Genomic DNA, 15,449 nt, shown 5'->3' with positions numbered 1-15,449 from the left:
CTGTTTGTTTAGCGCTTTCTTGTTTTCAGTCTGGAATGATGTAATTGCTAATTATTTCAAGAGGTTAGGGGATTAGCTTTAAGCCAATAGCAATTTGGACTCTGAAAGGCATGACATCTCATACACCTGAGACCATCAGGGGCACTAGTCACACACTGCACTATAAAAAGCTAATTTCACCATTTCTTTTCATGTATGTGGTACGTTGCTTGACATTACAGTAATATCTCAGATCTATTGGTCCAGTTTAGGAACTTAATGCCAAATTAGTAATTGCGTTGCTGCTGCACTAACAGTTCACCATGGTAAATCTGATGGGCAATGCTGCCTCTTAAATGATACCCTTCTTCAAATGGCTATCAAAATGAATGTAGCCAGACAAAAAAAATCCAGCAGTCTATCCTTACAGCTCGGGCATTTAGATCATGCTAGCTGGTACCTCAGATGCAATACTGTTTTTTCTTCCATTAGGTTGCAATTTCAAACTTGACAATCCCTCCCCCAGAAAGTAGATTGCCAGCTCTATCAATTTTGATTGAACTGTAGCTTTTATCAGTGATTTGACTTCCTTGAAGGTATTCTGCTGTATTTCTGGATATTCAGCTGCCAGGGCCATTGGCTGGTCAGAAATCTCAGACAGTGACTGTATGTACTCTGAATAACTTGCACAAACATGTGGCACCTTTGAAGAGTGCCAGTGGGCTGAGCTGCCCTGCATCTGTGATACAGCCTCATCCTGCATGTGCTCCATAAGGCAGATGCATTGGAACAGTACAAGTTGCAGTGGTAGAAGTGATCCATGGCACATGCAAAGCAGATGTGTCAGTGTGGCTCATACCTATTGATCTGGAGTTGCCAAAGTTGGCTGCAAAGTGCCCTAGCTACTTCAGCATGCCCTGGCCTTGACAATACATTGTTATTTAAAAAAAGGTTAATATCCTGTCCTCATATGCTAAGCCAGAAATGTCAAAGGCAAGCTTTGTATGTCAGACCTGAACAATTCTCAAGGTTCTGCTATTGTAGCTGGAGGTCAGCATTGCCACAGTGGTTTTTTAGATGGCTATGTACTGTTTTCTTCCATACCTACATAGTGATTTTATCTAACATATTAGCAGAGAGCCAAAAGTGGCCTGTTGCTTCAAAATATTAATGTTTTTGCTGTCTTTTTTTTTTAATATAGATTCCAAAGTCAATGTGATGAGTTTTCAGGCACTTACGTTTGATTCCGAGAAATACAAAATATGGCCCAGCTTGCATACTAGAGGTTTAAAGTACTCTGAAATATGACATTATAAGGGGGGTTAATATCAGTGCCTAAATCTCCTTATTTATAGTTCAGCTTGTCATACCATCAGTATACTTATTTATTCTCCAGAGAAACAGAGGGAGAGTTATTGTCCATCTTCAACATCATGGGTCCTTTGGTTTGTTCTCATTTCTGCTACAGGCTTCCTGGGTGACCTCAAACCAGTCAACTGAAGGGGGATTCAGAATAGATGATACTTAATGAGCTGTTACTTGGTATTTTGTTTCCTCCATGTTCTGTTCTGAAGACATAATTATCAATTTCCTTATTAGCTTTTCTGAGATGATGTGTGGTATCTCTGTGGTATCAAAGTGTTTCTGAATCAATGCATTCATTTTCAAGACCCACCTGGAAGATCAGGAGCGCTTTGGCAAATGGCAACTGAGGCGCAGACTGAACTTAAAAGTATCCACAAATTTTCTTATGTTCAATTTCAGAAGCCTACAGCTTGATTTTTCCAGTTCACCTGTTGTTATATAGCATTTATATGTTCAAAGCCCTGCTCCCATTGAAATGAAGTTTTTTCTGAGAGTTCTTTTTCCTTCTTCAGATCAGTCACATCACCCAGCTTAGCAACCCCCTGGGAAAGACATATTTAAGTCATCTAATTAGCATTATCTGAGAGATTGGTGGCAAAGGTGAATATAGAATTTGGCTCTATGGGGCAGCATTTATCTACATTATGCATACAAGTGGCCTTTCTTGTCTGCAGTCCTCTACCACATTTACTGCCCACTTTCCAAACTCTCCAGTACATGCAGCATTCCCATTCTGTCTTGAATGAGGACTTGCTAAAAGCAGCATCCAAATAAAGATATGCAACAGCATGAGCATATAATTAAATACAAGAGGGCTGCCCATTCTGTAGAGTATTTTGAGATTTACAAACATCCAAATGAAAGCAAAATCTTGAGGACATTCTTTGGAAATCACTGTAAGATCTCAGATAGGAGAACAGAAAGTTTCTTGACCATAACTTCAAAATTAAATCCTGGCTGCCAGAGAACCCAAGAGTGGGGCTTATAGAGCCTTGCTGTGCAGCCTTCCACCTGGCAGGCTGTCAGGAAGCCAAAAGCTTGGGAGCTGGGCACTTACGTGCTACCCAGCCCCAGGCCAGCTACTTCTTTGCATTGCTGATCAGAAGAATCAATTAGACACCACATGAAATCAGTTGTTCCATTTTTTTAGGAATAACTGGTGCCTTTGTCTGCATAGCCACCTACGCCAGAGTTCTGCAGACTCCAAATAACTCTGTCCCACTGAGATGTGGCATGCCACCCCCACCCCCATCCTTTGTCTGTCCCTTGTCTCTGTCCCAAAATCTGGATCTTGGAAGCTAGCAGTCCCATAAGCTGGCTGTTGGGAGCTGAGTGGATAAGCTGGCAGGAAAATATACAGGTTTCTGCTTGGCAAACATAGCTCTGTTGGAGCCGTGACTGAGTCCTAATGGAGCTTTTTGGAAATCAAGCCATCTTGGCATTATTCTTTTTATATTTAGACAAATGAATTGGCCAGTTCTGAGTTCTGACAAAAAGCCATGAAAACTACCCACCCTGTAATGCATACCTAACCGGGGGGAGACAACGACTGTACTTACATACTTAATTTCTGGTATTTTATACCTGTCGACCACTTGCCTTCGCAACTGTAATAATACCCTTTCAACAGGTTTTGCTTTGGCCTGTGTTAAATGCAATTTTCTTTTTAGCTTTTTTGTAAAGTAAACTGAACCCCCTTTCCTCTTCCTCCTGCAAGGTGGAAACAGTAGTTACTGACATCCTCAGAAGTAATCATTGAAATTAGCCTGGCTAAGGATACAGCATAGGTCCTTGCCAAGAACAGAATTATTTTTAGCAGCACTAGTTTCTTACTCTGTATTTGGTCCAGCTCTAGTGGTTTGCCAGTGGGGTTCATATACATCTGTTGACGGCAGAGGACTGTTGAAGTTAGACATCCTAAGGAGAAGAATATCCTGGAGGAGATGTAGTGTTTTGTGTTCATTTCTCCTAAGTATGTCCTGTCCTCCTCAATCTTCTCCAGCTCATCCTTGCCCAAGTCCTGGCTCTTCTGCTCTGGGTTCCAAAACCAGTCTGTCCTCCACGTCTTTCCATTTCAGTCCTCATGTCCTTGGCGCCTTGTTCTCATGAGTCAAAACCAGTCTTCCCCTTCAGAGCTCCCAACCTTACTCCCAGCCTCCAGTTACCATCCTCTCTTTCTGCCAGTCTTCACTTTCTCCATCTCCACTGGGTTTCAGCCTGTCTCCCCTTCATGTGGATCTTCATTCACTGTCAGTGCTGTACCTCACCCCACTGCTTCCTTGTCCCAGTCTCGCATCCCCAGCCAGTTTCCCAACTTCACTTTACCAACTCCCATCACCTCTGCAATCCCACTGCAAGCCTGCTCTCAACTTCTGACTTTCCCTCACTGCCCGTAAATCCAATTCTATAATTCCCTTTTGTTATCCTGGACATCACTTTGAGCTTCTGCTCCATCACTTGCTGCTGCTATCTGCATGCCCAGCAAGGCAGGCTGGTTCCCCGCTCTGGTCCCTTAGCGCCCACATCTCCTTTCTTTCTCTCTGCCTTGAAATCACTCTCTTCGTGCTTCCTGGGCCCAGCACAGGCAGCTGTATGAGCACTAGAGAGACAAATCTGTCTGCTTTGATTTCTGACATTTCACCAGACTGCACCTGCCCCACATGGCTGGAACTGACTCAGCCACTGAAGGCAGAGCTAGGATGTGTTCAGTGCTGCTCGAACCCTGGGAGCTCTTAGCTACTAGTCACTGGAAAATGTCTTATCAGGATGTGATAACTTTGGGGGTTTCGTCTATTTATTTACTTGTTTTAGCTCAGATTTGGGCACCCTTGTGATGACTTTTCTTAGGGACAGCAAGAATATCTGATGCTAGTGCCATCACCTGCCAAACTTGAAAGCCATGCTGCTAACCATGGGGCAGGTGGGACTTCTCAGATTCTCACAATGTCTTTTTTTTTCTTTTACGGTAGGATCAATATATACTGCATCCCTATTTTTCCACTCTCCTGCCTTATTCTTGGAAATGGCCAAACAGTTGTAGCTGTAACTTTCCAGCTGAAATGACTCAGCCTGAGGCAGACACCTGGCCTGGAAAAATACTATCCAAACAGAAGTCAAACTGCAAGCAAATGAAAATAGTCTTATAATGAGAAGTGTTGGCAAACAAAAAAAGAGGTTATATTACCCACCCCATCTGTAAGTTTCATATTTCCATTGAAAAACAACCCTTCAAGTGGTAAGATGGTTAAATAATAGCAGCATCTCTTCTACAGCATTTTAGCAGATCTCAAAGCATTTTAAAAACAGGAGTGAGTCATTATCTCCATTTTTTTTTATTATGTAATTTATAGTAATAGTTTTCTCAGCTACAATAAAAGCCATCAGTAGTATACGATGATTTTCTTTTCATCAGTCTCATGGGACACACTTCTCATGTAAACAGCCTACTGCTATTCACACTTCCCCGACAGAAATTAATTGAAAAAGAAGCCCCTGAGAGGGAAGGGTGCAGCATCATTAAAATAAAAAGTGCGGTGTTCAAAAGGACTGTTTCTTTTCTTGTAGAGCTTATATATCTCATTGATTTAGAAGACTTCTCATTGCCTTATGCTAAAGTGATAGCACTTCACCTGTTGTGAACCACGTAAAAGAATTGTACCAGCCTGTTTCTTTTTAGAAAACAAGCAAACCAAACAAGGGCTATTTTTAAATAACTTTATGTTGCAACTATTTGAATAGATTCTCCTAATCTTTCCTGGGAAGTATCTAGCTTTTTCTAATATATAAAATGTTATTGGTGGATTTGCATTGCAGATCAGTTCAGGGAGGGCTGTTTTAGATAGTGAAAAATATGCAGGCACAATAGGGAGAAAACATCAGGGGAAATCTTTCAAGGGTTCTTGGGACCATGGTGCATGCTGTCATCAAACAATCTGCTAATCTGTTTATGCTTCAGTCTGTGGCATGGATTATGGCAAGTGTGAATTCAGTTTCATGCACGTATCTAAGATGTAACTTCTTATCTGTCCTACTGACTGAACCTTGCCAATAATTTGAGTCAGAAAAAACTTCTGGACTTGGCATCCTTCAGATACTTCTTTCATTCTATCACTTTCTGCCTTTCTTTCACTCTCCCATGCAATATCTTTTTGGATCCCTCTAAGCTTGTTGCAACTTATTCAGGAAGAAATATTAAGATCTCTCAAAGTGACTGGAGTTGTCATATGCAGGAATCATGCAAGGGCCATGTGGTGAGAATGGATAAGAATGTGCAGTTGTGCAAAAGATCCTGCAAAAATCCACTTAACTGTCATTCTCAGGTCACATAATGGGCATGGGGACTTGTTACGGGGAACAAGCAGTGGCAGCAGTCTGATTTAAGGGAACATGCACTTCGATGGTGATATCTCCCATGTGAGAACCCCAGCATCTAACCTGTAGAAGCACCTGAAGAAAAGACTAAAATAGCCTGTTATTCAATATGTGAGACTTGACAGGTCTGTGTACGTTTTTTGCCATTCAACATACAACAACTCAAGGTTAGCCTCGCATTAAAATAGCTGACTTGCATTCTTTAAAAGCTCACAAGTGTCATGTGGATGCTGCGGTTAAGTGTCTTATTTTGTAGCAGTACACTTCTAATATACTGTATTCCTAATGACTTCACTTCTGACACTGCAGAAAATGGTTACCCAAAAATGTATGTTAAAGTTGTTTCATTACTATCCTAGTCCTCATGAGGAGGAATTAATATGTACAAATATAAAACTTTTCACTTAAATCTAAAAACTTACTAATTTTGTGCACAGTCTTATACCTTTCAAACACAATTTAAGTTGGGGTATGGATGTGTTTATTTATGAATTATATAAACAATATGAAATGAGCCTTAGTACTTGAATAAGAGCCTCAGCTAAGGAGTTCAAGAGTATCTGTATATTTTGCTTGAGTTTAATCAAAAGCCAGCCCTCTTCTCTCTCTTACAATGCAGCTTTATTTACTTCAGGTTTGGAAGAAGGCACGTTCTTGCTCTTTTTTGTATGTATTTTGTCAATTATATTTGAAATACTTTCTTATATATTCGTTAAAATTGCTCTTAAAATTTTAAGTACTTTACTGCCACAAGTTAGTGTGAGCTATTAGCAGTGTGTGTGTAAGTACATACAGTAAGTACATACAGAAAGCAAGACTGTGCATGTACATGATAGTGCAGGTCTGGAGTATGCTAGCCTAATTTCAAATCAATGTGTATAATAAATAGCATGCAATAAAAAGACAGTATCATCCCTGTGGAAACAGAAGGGTGATATAAAATCAGCTGCTTATGTACAGTCCTGGGATAAAGGTGAAAGGGAAGCTAGTGTGAAATCAGTCAAACTACTTATGGAAATGATTTTTAGAGCCAGAGATCATTCTGTTAAAGTCCTCTTTCATCTAAATCTGGAACTTTTGGCTCTAGTGATCTAGTTGGTTTCAACTTTTCACAGTGTTACCTGAGGACAAAGATCACTTTAGATCATGTAGGGGCTAAACAAGGGCAATAGCTCTGGACTAGGTTCCAAAAGCATACTAAAAATAACTAGTAAGTGCTTCTGGATACCTAGCCTACAAGTGAGGCTTTTTATCAGGTGGCACTTTAACAATAAAGGTAACTGCTTGTTGGGTTAATATACTCTTGCAGCTGGTATCTTATCTTCATATGAAGAAGGCTTTCTCTTTTAAAAAATAAACAGCAAACGCATCCCCTTGGGCACGGAACTGAGCTTCCACCATCCTAGGTTTGCAGGGTGCTTCATATGATAAGGGCACGCTCTTTTCCCCTCACAATGGAGGCTGAAAGGAGGTGGTTCGATAGATGGATGAGACATGACATAAAAGCACTCTTGGTTTCTACACAACATTTTACATCCTTTCTTATTTCAGAGGAGCTCTCAGAACAGCACCAGGGAGCCTATGAGCTATCGGTGTTGCATTGCAGGAAAGGGGAGTGGTGACAAAGGCAAAGGGTGAAGTCTCTAGTAAGCTCCCCTGGGAAATAAGTGTTTCCCACAGCATTTGCTCTGCCACACTCAGCGACAGTTCCTGATAAAATACCACAGCTTGTTGTGGTAAGATTCTGAAGATGTTTGAATACAGGGTTAATTTCGGTAACTAATGAACCTACAAGTAGAGGGAAACGTTGTGCAACAGCAGAGGCGTTACAGAGATTAGTTTGGTTCTTTTTTTTTTTTTCTTCAGTGCATACACTTAGAAAGGCCTGAAGGATATAACAGCATTCCCTCTTTTCAAGACAGGATACATTAGTACACAACGAGGGAGCGGGGTATGTGGCTTGGCTCAGTAAATGCCATTAACAGATAGTTCAATGAATGACATGCCCTACTGATAAGGCTCAATACATACAAGAAAGAAGCAGAAAAATCCAGTGTTTCAGCAACTATGTGCAATTGCTCAAACCATCACCCACAAGGGATGGAGCTGTTTAGGAGAAACAACTGATGGCTGAGAAAACTTACAAATGATTAGACTGTGGCTAGGGTTTGTGCAGAGACAAAGCACTTTTGGCTTTTGCACTCCCAGTGCCTGAAATCTAGGGTCACACGGCTGCCTTAAGAGGCTATGTAGTTTGGTGGCTATTACTTTGCATCAGCCAATGGACCTGTGTTGTGAGTATTCATTGCCAAAGGTATTTTATATTGTGGGCACAGCTCCTGCAACAGTGTTGCAAGAAAATCCTTTAGGGAACCGTTTCTAATGATAAAGCACCAGATTACTTTCTTTTTACTATGCAGAGCCCAGGAGAGGAACGCCATGTTCACAAGGCTGCTGCAGGAGACAGGCTATCTGCAGGATACTCTGGTTTAGTGAATCATCTCAGCAGTTTCTTCCAACATAACTCCCATGGAACGGAGGGCAAGAAATTAAAGATGTTCCTCTGCTAATGGAGAGCAGCATGGAAGCCCTCCTTGCCCTCCTTTACAGTAATCTCCCAGAGGTACAGAAGACCTTGCTAGGGCACAAAAAACATAATTTAAATCTTCCTGCATTACCACTAATGAGGCTGGCCCATGCTCCTCTTCTTAAATAGACACTTAATTCAAGCACTCATCAATAAAGCATTCCCAAGACATTGCGCTTCATTGCATGAAGCAGAGATTTTCACTCTTTTGCCTGTTGTGGGTAGAGGAAGAAACATCCCTTCCATATACACAAGCCCACACACACATACCGCCCTCTCTCTATATAGTTAACATGTAACATCTGTTACATAAAATAGCATAATTTAACAAAAAAAATCAAATACAAGCTCTGAAGTGTGGTCAAACTTAAGCTACGTATAGGGAAGGAAAATACTTCAACATACCTTGAAGTATTTTAAACACATTTTAAATACATCTGTCCTACTGTAACTCTTCTCTCTCAGAGTTAAAGTAGTATACTTCCTTCTTATTTTTTCAGTGCTGTTTGGCAATGATACAGCTTTAGTTTACAAAAAAAACCAACCCACATGCTGGTTAATCAAGCTCGATATTTTCTTCTGTCAGGGGTATATGTCAACTTCTTACTGCAGAGATAGATGTAGAGATATATATATGTGGCAACTTTTGTATTTCAGAAATTACTTGTCTGACTTCAGATATGCTTTATTCTATGTTTTTAATAAGTGATTTGTTGTGATTGTTTCCTTTTTCAAACTAGCAGGAAGAAAATCTATCTAGTATGTTAGGTTGCCAGGAACTGCCTTTATCAGCCCAAACTGCTAAATACTGTAGCTGAAAAACATTCTTCAATACTTCAAAGTTATCACTAGGCTATTTACTTTTTTTAAGTACGGATTTTAAATTACACACTGGTTTTTAAAATAAGCTCCTTGTCAGTACTGCAAGCTGCTGCAGGTTGAATATACATTATATTTTATGAAGCAGAAATAAATGTTGATTTCCTCTGTATCTTAAAAACCTGAGCAGAGGGAAAATGTGCTGTCTATAAATATTTTAGCCAATTTCTGAAATGCTCTGCAGGCTGCTACTCTAAATTTTAGAGTTGATAAATGCAGCCTTGCAAATCAATATTTTCTGAAAAATACTTCACTGTGACCTAATGATCTTGCTCCCTGTTTTCTTCATCAGGGAAATGGAGAGGGAAGATGCACATAACAATCCTTGAGCAATATGTTGTCTGACTTTTGATATAATTTTGTCCGCGAAAGATTGGTTCAAATTCGTTACACACTCAGCAGAAAATACAGAAGCAATTTGCCACCCTGTTGTGAATTTTAGCATATCTTTCAGTAATGATGCCTGCGACTAAGAGAAGGGTTTGGGTAGAAATGTGCTAACCAACACAGTAAGAGGGGCACTTGGCATTTAGCAGATATTTGCACTCATCAAGGGGAAAGGTTATGTCAAAACCTTTTGACAGTCTCATTCTAAAAATTTCTCATTCCCACTTATATTATAACTGCTTGTCAGTAAATGCTAAGAGAAATTTGGCCTTTTTCTGCTGATGTACAAAGAATCCAAAATATCTCTTGTGAATGCGTTAGCTGCGCTAAGGTAATTAGAAAAGGCGGGCAGACATTTTGCCTCACTTTGTGACACTAGGTCCCCAAGTGAAAAAGCAGTTAATTTCCAGTGCTCAAAGTTCAAATAAACACAGTAATTTATACTGAGTTTCTTTCTTCTGTATGCCTGATCTACCATATTTTCAAAACACAACAGGACAGGTTTTAGCGATTTGAGAGAGAGCAGTCAGGAAAAGGCATTACAGCGTGTGAGAAAAATTGATTGCAGTGGCACTTCCCACAACCGCAGACAGTGAGCTGGTCTCGGAAGAAGTCAGGGAAAGCCGGTAAGGATGAGTTGTGATGCCCTGCACCTGATGTTGCCTCTCCGTGGCAGCTGCGCACGGTCATAACCTCCTCATCAAACCGCATCACGGCTATGCCAGAAATAGTGGAGTTAATATCTGATTTGTGCACCGTGATGTGCATATACACAAGCATTTGAACATGCCTTTGAATGACACCTTTTCCCTTTGGAGGGTTTGGTATTGCTTCCTTAATAATAAACTTTCTTACTCCTGATGGAAGAGCAGCCAACATATTCAATGATCAAAAGAAGTGCACTGAACTACCATAGTAATGGTCTCAAATACCTATCCCTGCATCCCAGAAATAGGACACTGGCAAAACTGCTGCTGGAGAAGTCAATGGGCTGGTATACATTGCAACCATTTTGAAGAGTTTTTCTGCTTCTTTCCTGCTTCAGTTCTGGCAAAAACACAGCCTTAGATTTGCTAAAGGGAGAAAGGACAAAAGAAATACAATTAGATAAAGCCACCAGCTCCATTTTCTTCTGAAGCTAGCTAATATACAGTAGTGTAAATGTTCTACTGTGGGTATCCTTCAATCTTTCCTGTTAAAGATGTTCAATCTCTCAGGCAAGAATAGGAAAATGCATTACTATATCTAAGGTACATAACCTCTAGGAAGCTTCTCCTTTGATAAATGAGTACTTGAGTACTGCTTGCAAAGTTGGTTTTATAGTCTTTTCCATAGTGATTGATAGAAACCTGTCTTAGATCAATGCCCTGGCTGTTAGACTGCTCCCCTGAGAAGTGGAGAAGCTTTCAGTTCCTTCGTCTGGGTAGGTATTTGATTCTCAATTTACCAAATTGTTAGTGAATGTTCTGACCACAACCTGGAGAAAGTGAGGCACTCTCATTAATACCTGCTTTGTTTATTGAATCCAACCCACTGTTTCCTTTGTTTTTATTAAAAATACCTGAAAACATTTTCTAAGAAGTGGAATTCTTCTCTGTGATACAAAATAAGAGCATTTCTTTCATGGTTTTTGGTTCAGCCACAGAATAATAAATTTTAAAAAAAAAAAAAGGAAAGAAAAAAAGATTTGCCAAGCAAAATATGCTTAGCAGGAATTAAACACCAGCTTGAGAGTTTATGCCTTGTACTGGCCCTCTGTTTAGAAAACAGTTTTAACTTGCTGTCCTACAAGTACTGTATAAGCCTTTCACTTCATACCTCTATCCAATCTTATTGAGAATTGTGACTTGAAACACTAAGAAATAAGTGCCAGGAGCAGTTAGAGAAGCTTACACTCCCTTTCATCACGAGGCAAAGCTGAAGCTGCTTCCAGGTTTATTCCGTGACCCTAAGCAAGGCTCTTGCACCAGATCCTGAAAGCTGCTGAGCTCCTCCTGGACTGTCCAGGCAATCCCACTGCTGAAAGTCCTGGTGGGTCACGAGATGGCACGAGATTTCTTGAAGAGCTGCTCAATACTCTTGCAGGAATCTGCCAGTGGTGTCTGGTGTCTCCAGCAGCCAGGGATTTCACTGCTTGTGGTCTCTGCTTATGCATTGGGTAGTCAAGGAAAAAAAGGTATTTGCAAAAGATGGGATTTTTTGAGCTAAACAATGCTCTATGGCTGTCGAAGGTGTTGATTTTACATATTCAGCATTGCACATCTGTTCCATTATGTTATTTTCAGAAATGAAACCATAACTGCAATAGCTCCTCTTTCCTCTTTTGTTTCAGTTCCGCCTTTTATTCAGCCTTTTGAGTTCCCGCGGTTCTCCATTGGGCAGCGGGTCTTCATTCCCTGCGTGGTGGTCTCTGGGGATTTGCCCATCACAATCACCTGGCAGAAGGACGGCAGGCCGATCCCAGCCAGCCTTGGGGTGACGATTGACAACATCGACTTCACCAGCTCCTTAAGGATTTCTAATCTTTCACTGATGCACAATGGGAATTATACCTGTATAGCCAGAAATGATGCAGCAGCTGTGGAGCACCAAAGCCAATTAATCGTGAGAGGTAAGTAGATGTAATTAGTTTGAAGGGCACCAATTAAGCGGAATTCATCAGTATTTTGTAATGACATCTGTTTGATGGGAAGTATAAAAAAGAGGAAAATATGGTAATCCCTCTCTTCATAACAGAGAGCACAGAGAGCAATGAAGCACAGAAACTAACATGACTTTTTCTATCTAAAAGTCTCAAAAGTAATCAACAACACTGGAGTGCACAGGGTGGATGGGGGATCCACAGGACTGGCTTCCTGGAAAATTTTGTGAGGCACAAGCCATTCATTGGGATCAAGCCTTTGACACGGTATCAAATTCCTCTCTGTTATTGTTTTAGTCTGATTATCTCCATTTTTGATTTAAAGCAGCCTCTCGTATAACATGTCACTAAAAAAGCAAAGCATGATGTTGCCTTCACAGGGAAAAGACTCTCCCCTGTTACCATGTTGTTGTTCTTTTTCTTATTTGTGTTTATTACGCACGATTCATTTGCTCATGCTGACTTCACAACAGTTTGCCTTGAAATAGAGGTGAATATAGTTTCAGTAAGGAAATATTTTATGTAGAAAAGACCTTTTAGAGAGATACTTTGCCTTCAATAGCTTTCACCTTTCAAGTCATACCTTAGCCAAGTTCCCTAGAGACCATGCCTTGTGATACATTTTCAAACTTACTGTGCAAAAATTCAACAAAAATAAATTGCTTCCTTTTCTTTCTGAAAGTTTTTAAAAGTGTTCTAAATTTTCATTTTTAAAAAATAAGACAGTTATACTCTTCCCCCTCCACCATCTCCCTCTTGCTATCAAGCCATTAGACTCCTCAGAGAAAGAGGGACATATCATAATACCGCAAGTGACCCTGGTTATTCTGCCTGTTGCAAATCACTACATCTTATATCCCCTTCTGTAAGTTTACCAAGACAAATGTTAAAACCACTCGGGGTTTTTTGCCATCTTTTCCAGGCTTTTTTCCTCCCTCAAAAACTCATTTGAAGCAAAACTTTCTGACAGCTCTTCCTTTTAAGTCAAATCTTCCCACTGTCCTAGGACTACGTTTAATGGATTATTCCCTAGTTTTCCACTCATAGAAGGTGTATGCATATTTTTTTAATGCTGGTACTACCAAAAATCAGCAGCAAATAGGTCCATTGCTTTTTCACTAGTTTTGATATGAATATTACTTTAATGATTTAAAAAAACACCTGCTTTTAATCTTGTATTATTCAGTACAGATATCTATTACTTTCCCCATCTACCCAGTAATTCTTAAATTAAGTAGTTTAATTAACTACTTGCATTTAATTATTCTTTTCCTAAGCTGTTCTGTTAGCTTTTAACCCTATCCATCTTTCCAATAGTAAAAGATTTTCCTTGCCTTCTCTTTTCCTGGAGAAGGGAAAGTTGATAACCTCCCATCACAACAGACAGTCCACTGGCTATGTCTGCCCTACACAGAAATGCTGCATCTAATAACAGCTGAGATTGTACCTGATTTGCAGTTATACTCAGTGCTTGAAGCGATGGGAATGGATCACTTTAGCAACTCTGTACAGGTTCCTATAGGCATTGCATCAAAACAGGGATGGTAGGATGATCTCCAGAATAAAAAAAAAAAAAAATGTTGACATAGATAGTGCCACTGAAAACTGGCTCTCTGCAAACCCTGTCTATCTTTTTTTAGGCACCGAGATCCACAAGGCTATAACAGCTCTAGTGAGCCACATGTAGGGATTTCTGCTCTGCACCCTCCTGATCAGGGCAAGCCCTGCCTTCCCCTAACAGCATCCCTGCTCTCCTTGCCTGGACTGCAGCATCTCTGCCTCCTGCTGTCAGTGGGCTATTCCTCTTCTGGCAAGCCCCTGGCTGGCCTGACCTCTGTTCCCTGGACACGTCTGCCTCTTGCTGCCTTGTTTGGCATTAATGCATTTTCCATCCTTGTCCAGGGGAGGAGTTCTGGGGAGCCTGCTCTTGCGCCCCTTTCATGCCACTGACACCAACACCTCCATTTTCCCCTTGTGTGCTGCTGCTCTAATTGCACGTCCTGATGAAGGCTCTGCCCCAGTAGTGAGATGACAGCTGTTGGGTGCGTGTACCAGAAGGGCATCCTTAGAAACCATGGGCATGATAGAGGGTAGCTTTTCACTCTGTTTTACTCAGAGGCGTGGAGCCTCTGGAGTTGTAGTCCTGCAACTTTTTAGGAGTTTATGAGGGCTACTTCATTCTTCCCCTCTTGCTTATCTTTCTACCCAGCTACGGCTCTGCAGCAGCCTCCTTTAAGTCTCTCTACTCTCCTCTCTTCTCTCTCTATGTCAATTTAAATGGTAATGTCTTAATCAGTTTTGTGTATGCATCTGGGATAGCAGTTCTCACTCGGAGGGAAAGGGGAAAATATAATATGATGTTTGACCTGAATTTTCTGCCAAAACCCTGGACAGACCTCTTTTCCTCATATTGAACTGCTTCAACTGTCTCATTCCACATAGGTCAGAAGACAGACAGCCATCAGAGGGTCACTGTTGGTCACTACTCATCTTCATCCAACCTGACCTATACACATTTAAGTAAAGAATGGCTTTCCTGCTGTACGTTTCTTCTTCAGGCTTTCTGACCCCTCCTCATCTTTCTGTTCATAGGTGCCATTTAACTGAAACACAATATTTTTCTAAATCAACTAAGCAGTTTTTCTCCAAATAAAGGGAGAAGAAATGGTGCTTAAACTCCTCTTGTTTCTAATCCACATTGTGTGATGGTTTCTCAGCAGTGTGCTTTAAACTTAAATGTTGTATTTCCTAAATGTCAGTGGATGTGTTTTGGGAATATCTTATTTATGTGAAGTGTGTGTGTTTTGATATGAGAGTAGACAGTGAATGGGAGAGGAAACTAAAGGGAAATATGACTGTTCCCCACAAAGTTCCTTTTTCCTTATCTATACTGTCATTGTATTCATTTCAAAAGTAGACTTAAAAACAATGAAGGCTATCAGGTTTCCAAAATAAGTGGGAGTCCATATCATTTTACAGTACATGGATAGACTTAGAGGTAGAATTCCTAAGATGAATGAAGAAACACAGGCCAACTGCTTGTTGCTACATTTGAACTACTAGTGAGTACACAAACTTCTGCAGAATCCATACAGCCACATAAATTCTTTGGCTTTACAAATTGAGATTTTTTTCCTCAATATTTTCTCTATCAGATCACATTTATATGCTATTTTTTAGCATTCATATTTTTCTGTTAAGTTTTAAGCCTGCTAAATAAATTTCCTATATTCTTCCTGC

The 15,449-nt window shown here is 40.4% G+C and overlaps 1 protein-coding gene across 1 annotated transcript in view; it reads left to right on the top strand.

Moving 5' to 3' along the window:
• DSCAM (DS cell adhesion molecule) overlaps nucleotides 1-15,449 on the top strand; it is a 408,129-nt gene that overhangs the window by 232,149 nt on the left and 160,531 nt on the right. Inside the window, exon 9 of the mRNA XM_072852157.1 lies at nucleotides 11,901-12,179. Coding sequence (XP_072708258.1) covers nucleotides 11,901-12,179 — 279 coding nt within the window. The remainder of the gene's footprint in view (nucleotides 1-11,900; nucleotides 12,180-15,449) is intronic.

Source organism: Ciconia boyciana, chromosome 1, assembly GCF_034638445.1.
Source record: "Ciconia boyciana chromosome 1, ASM3463844v1, whole genome shotgun sequence".
Taxonomy (NCBI): domain Eukaryota; kingdom Metazoa; phylum Chordata; class Aves; order Ciconiiformes; family Ciconiidae; genus Ciconia; species Ciconia boyciana.
This window is presented reverse-complemented; position numbering and strand designations above follow the sequence as displayed.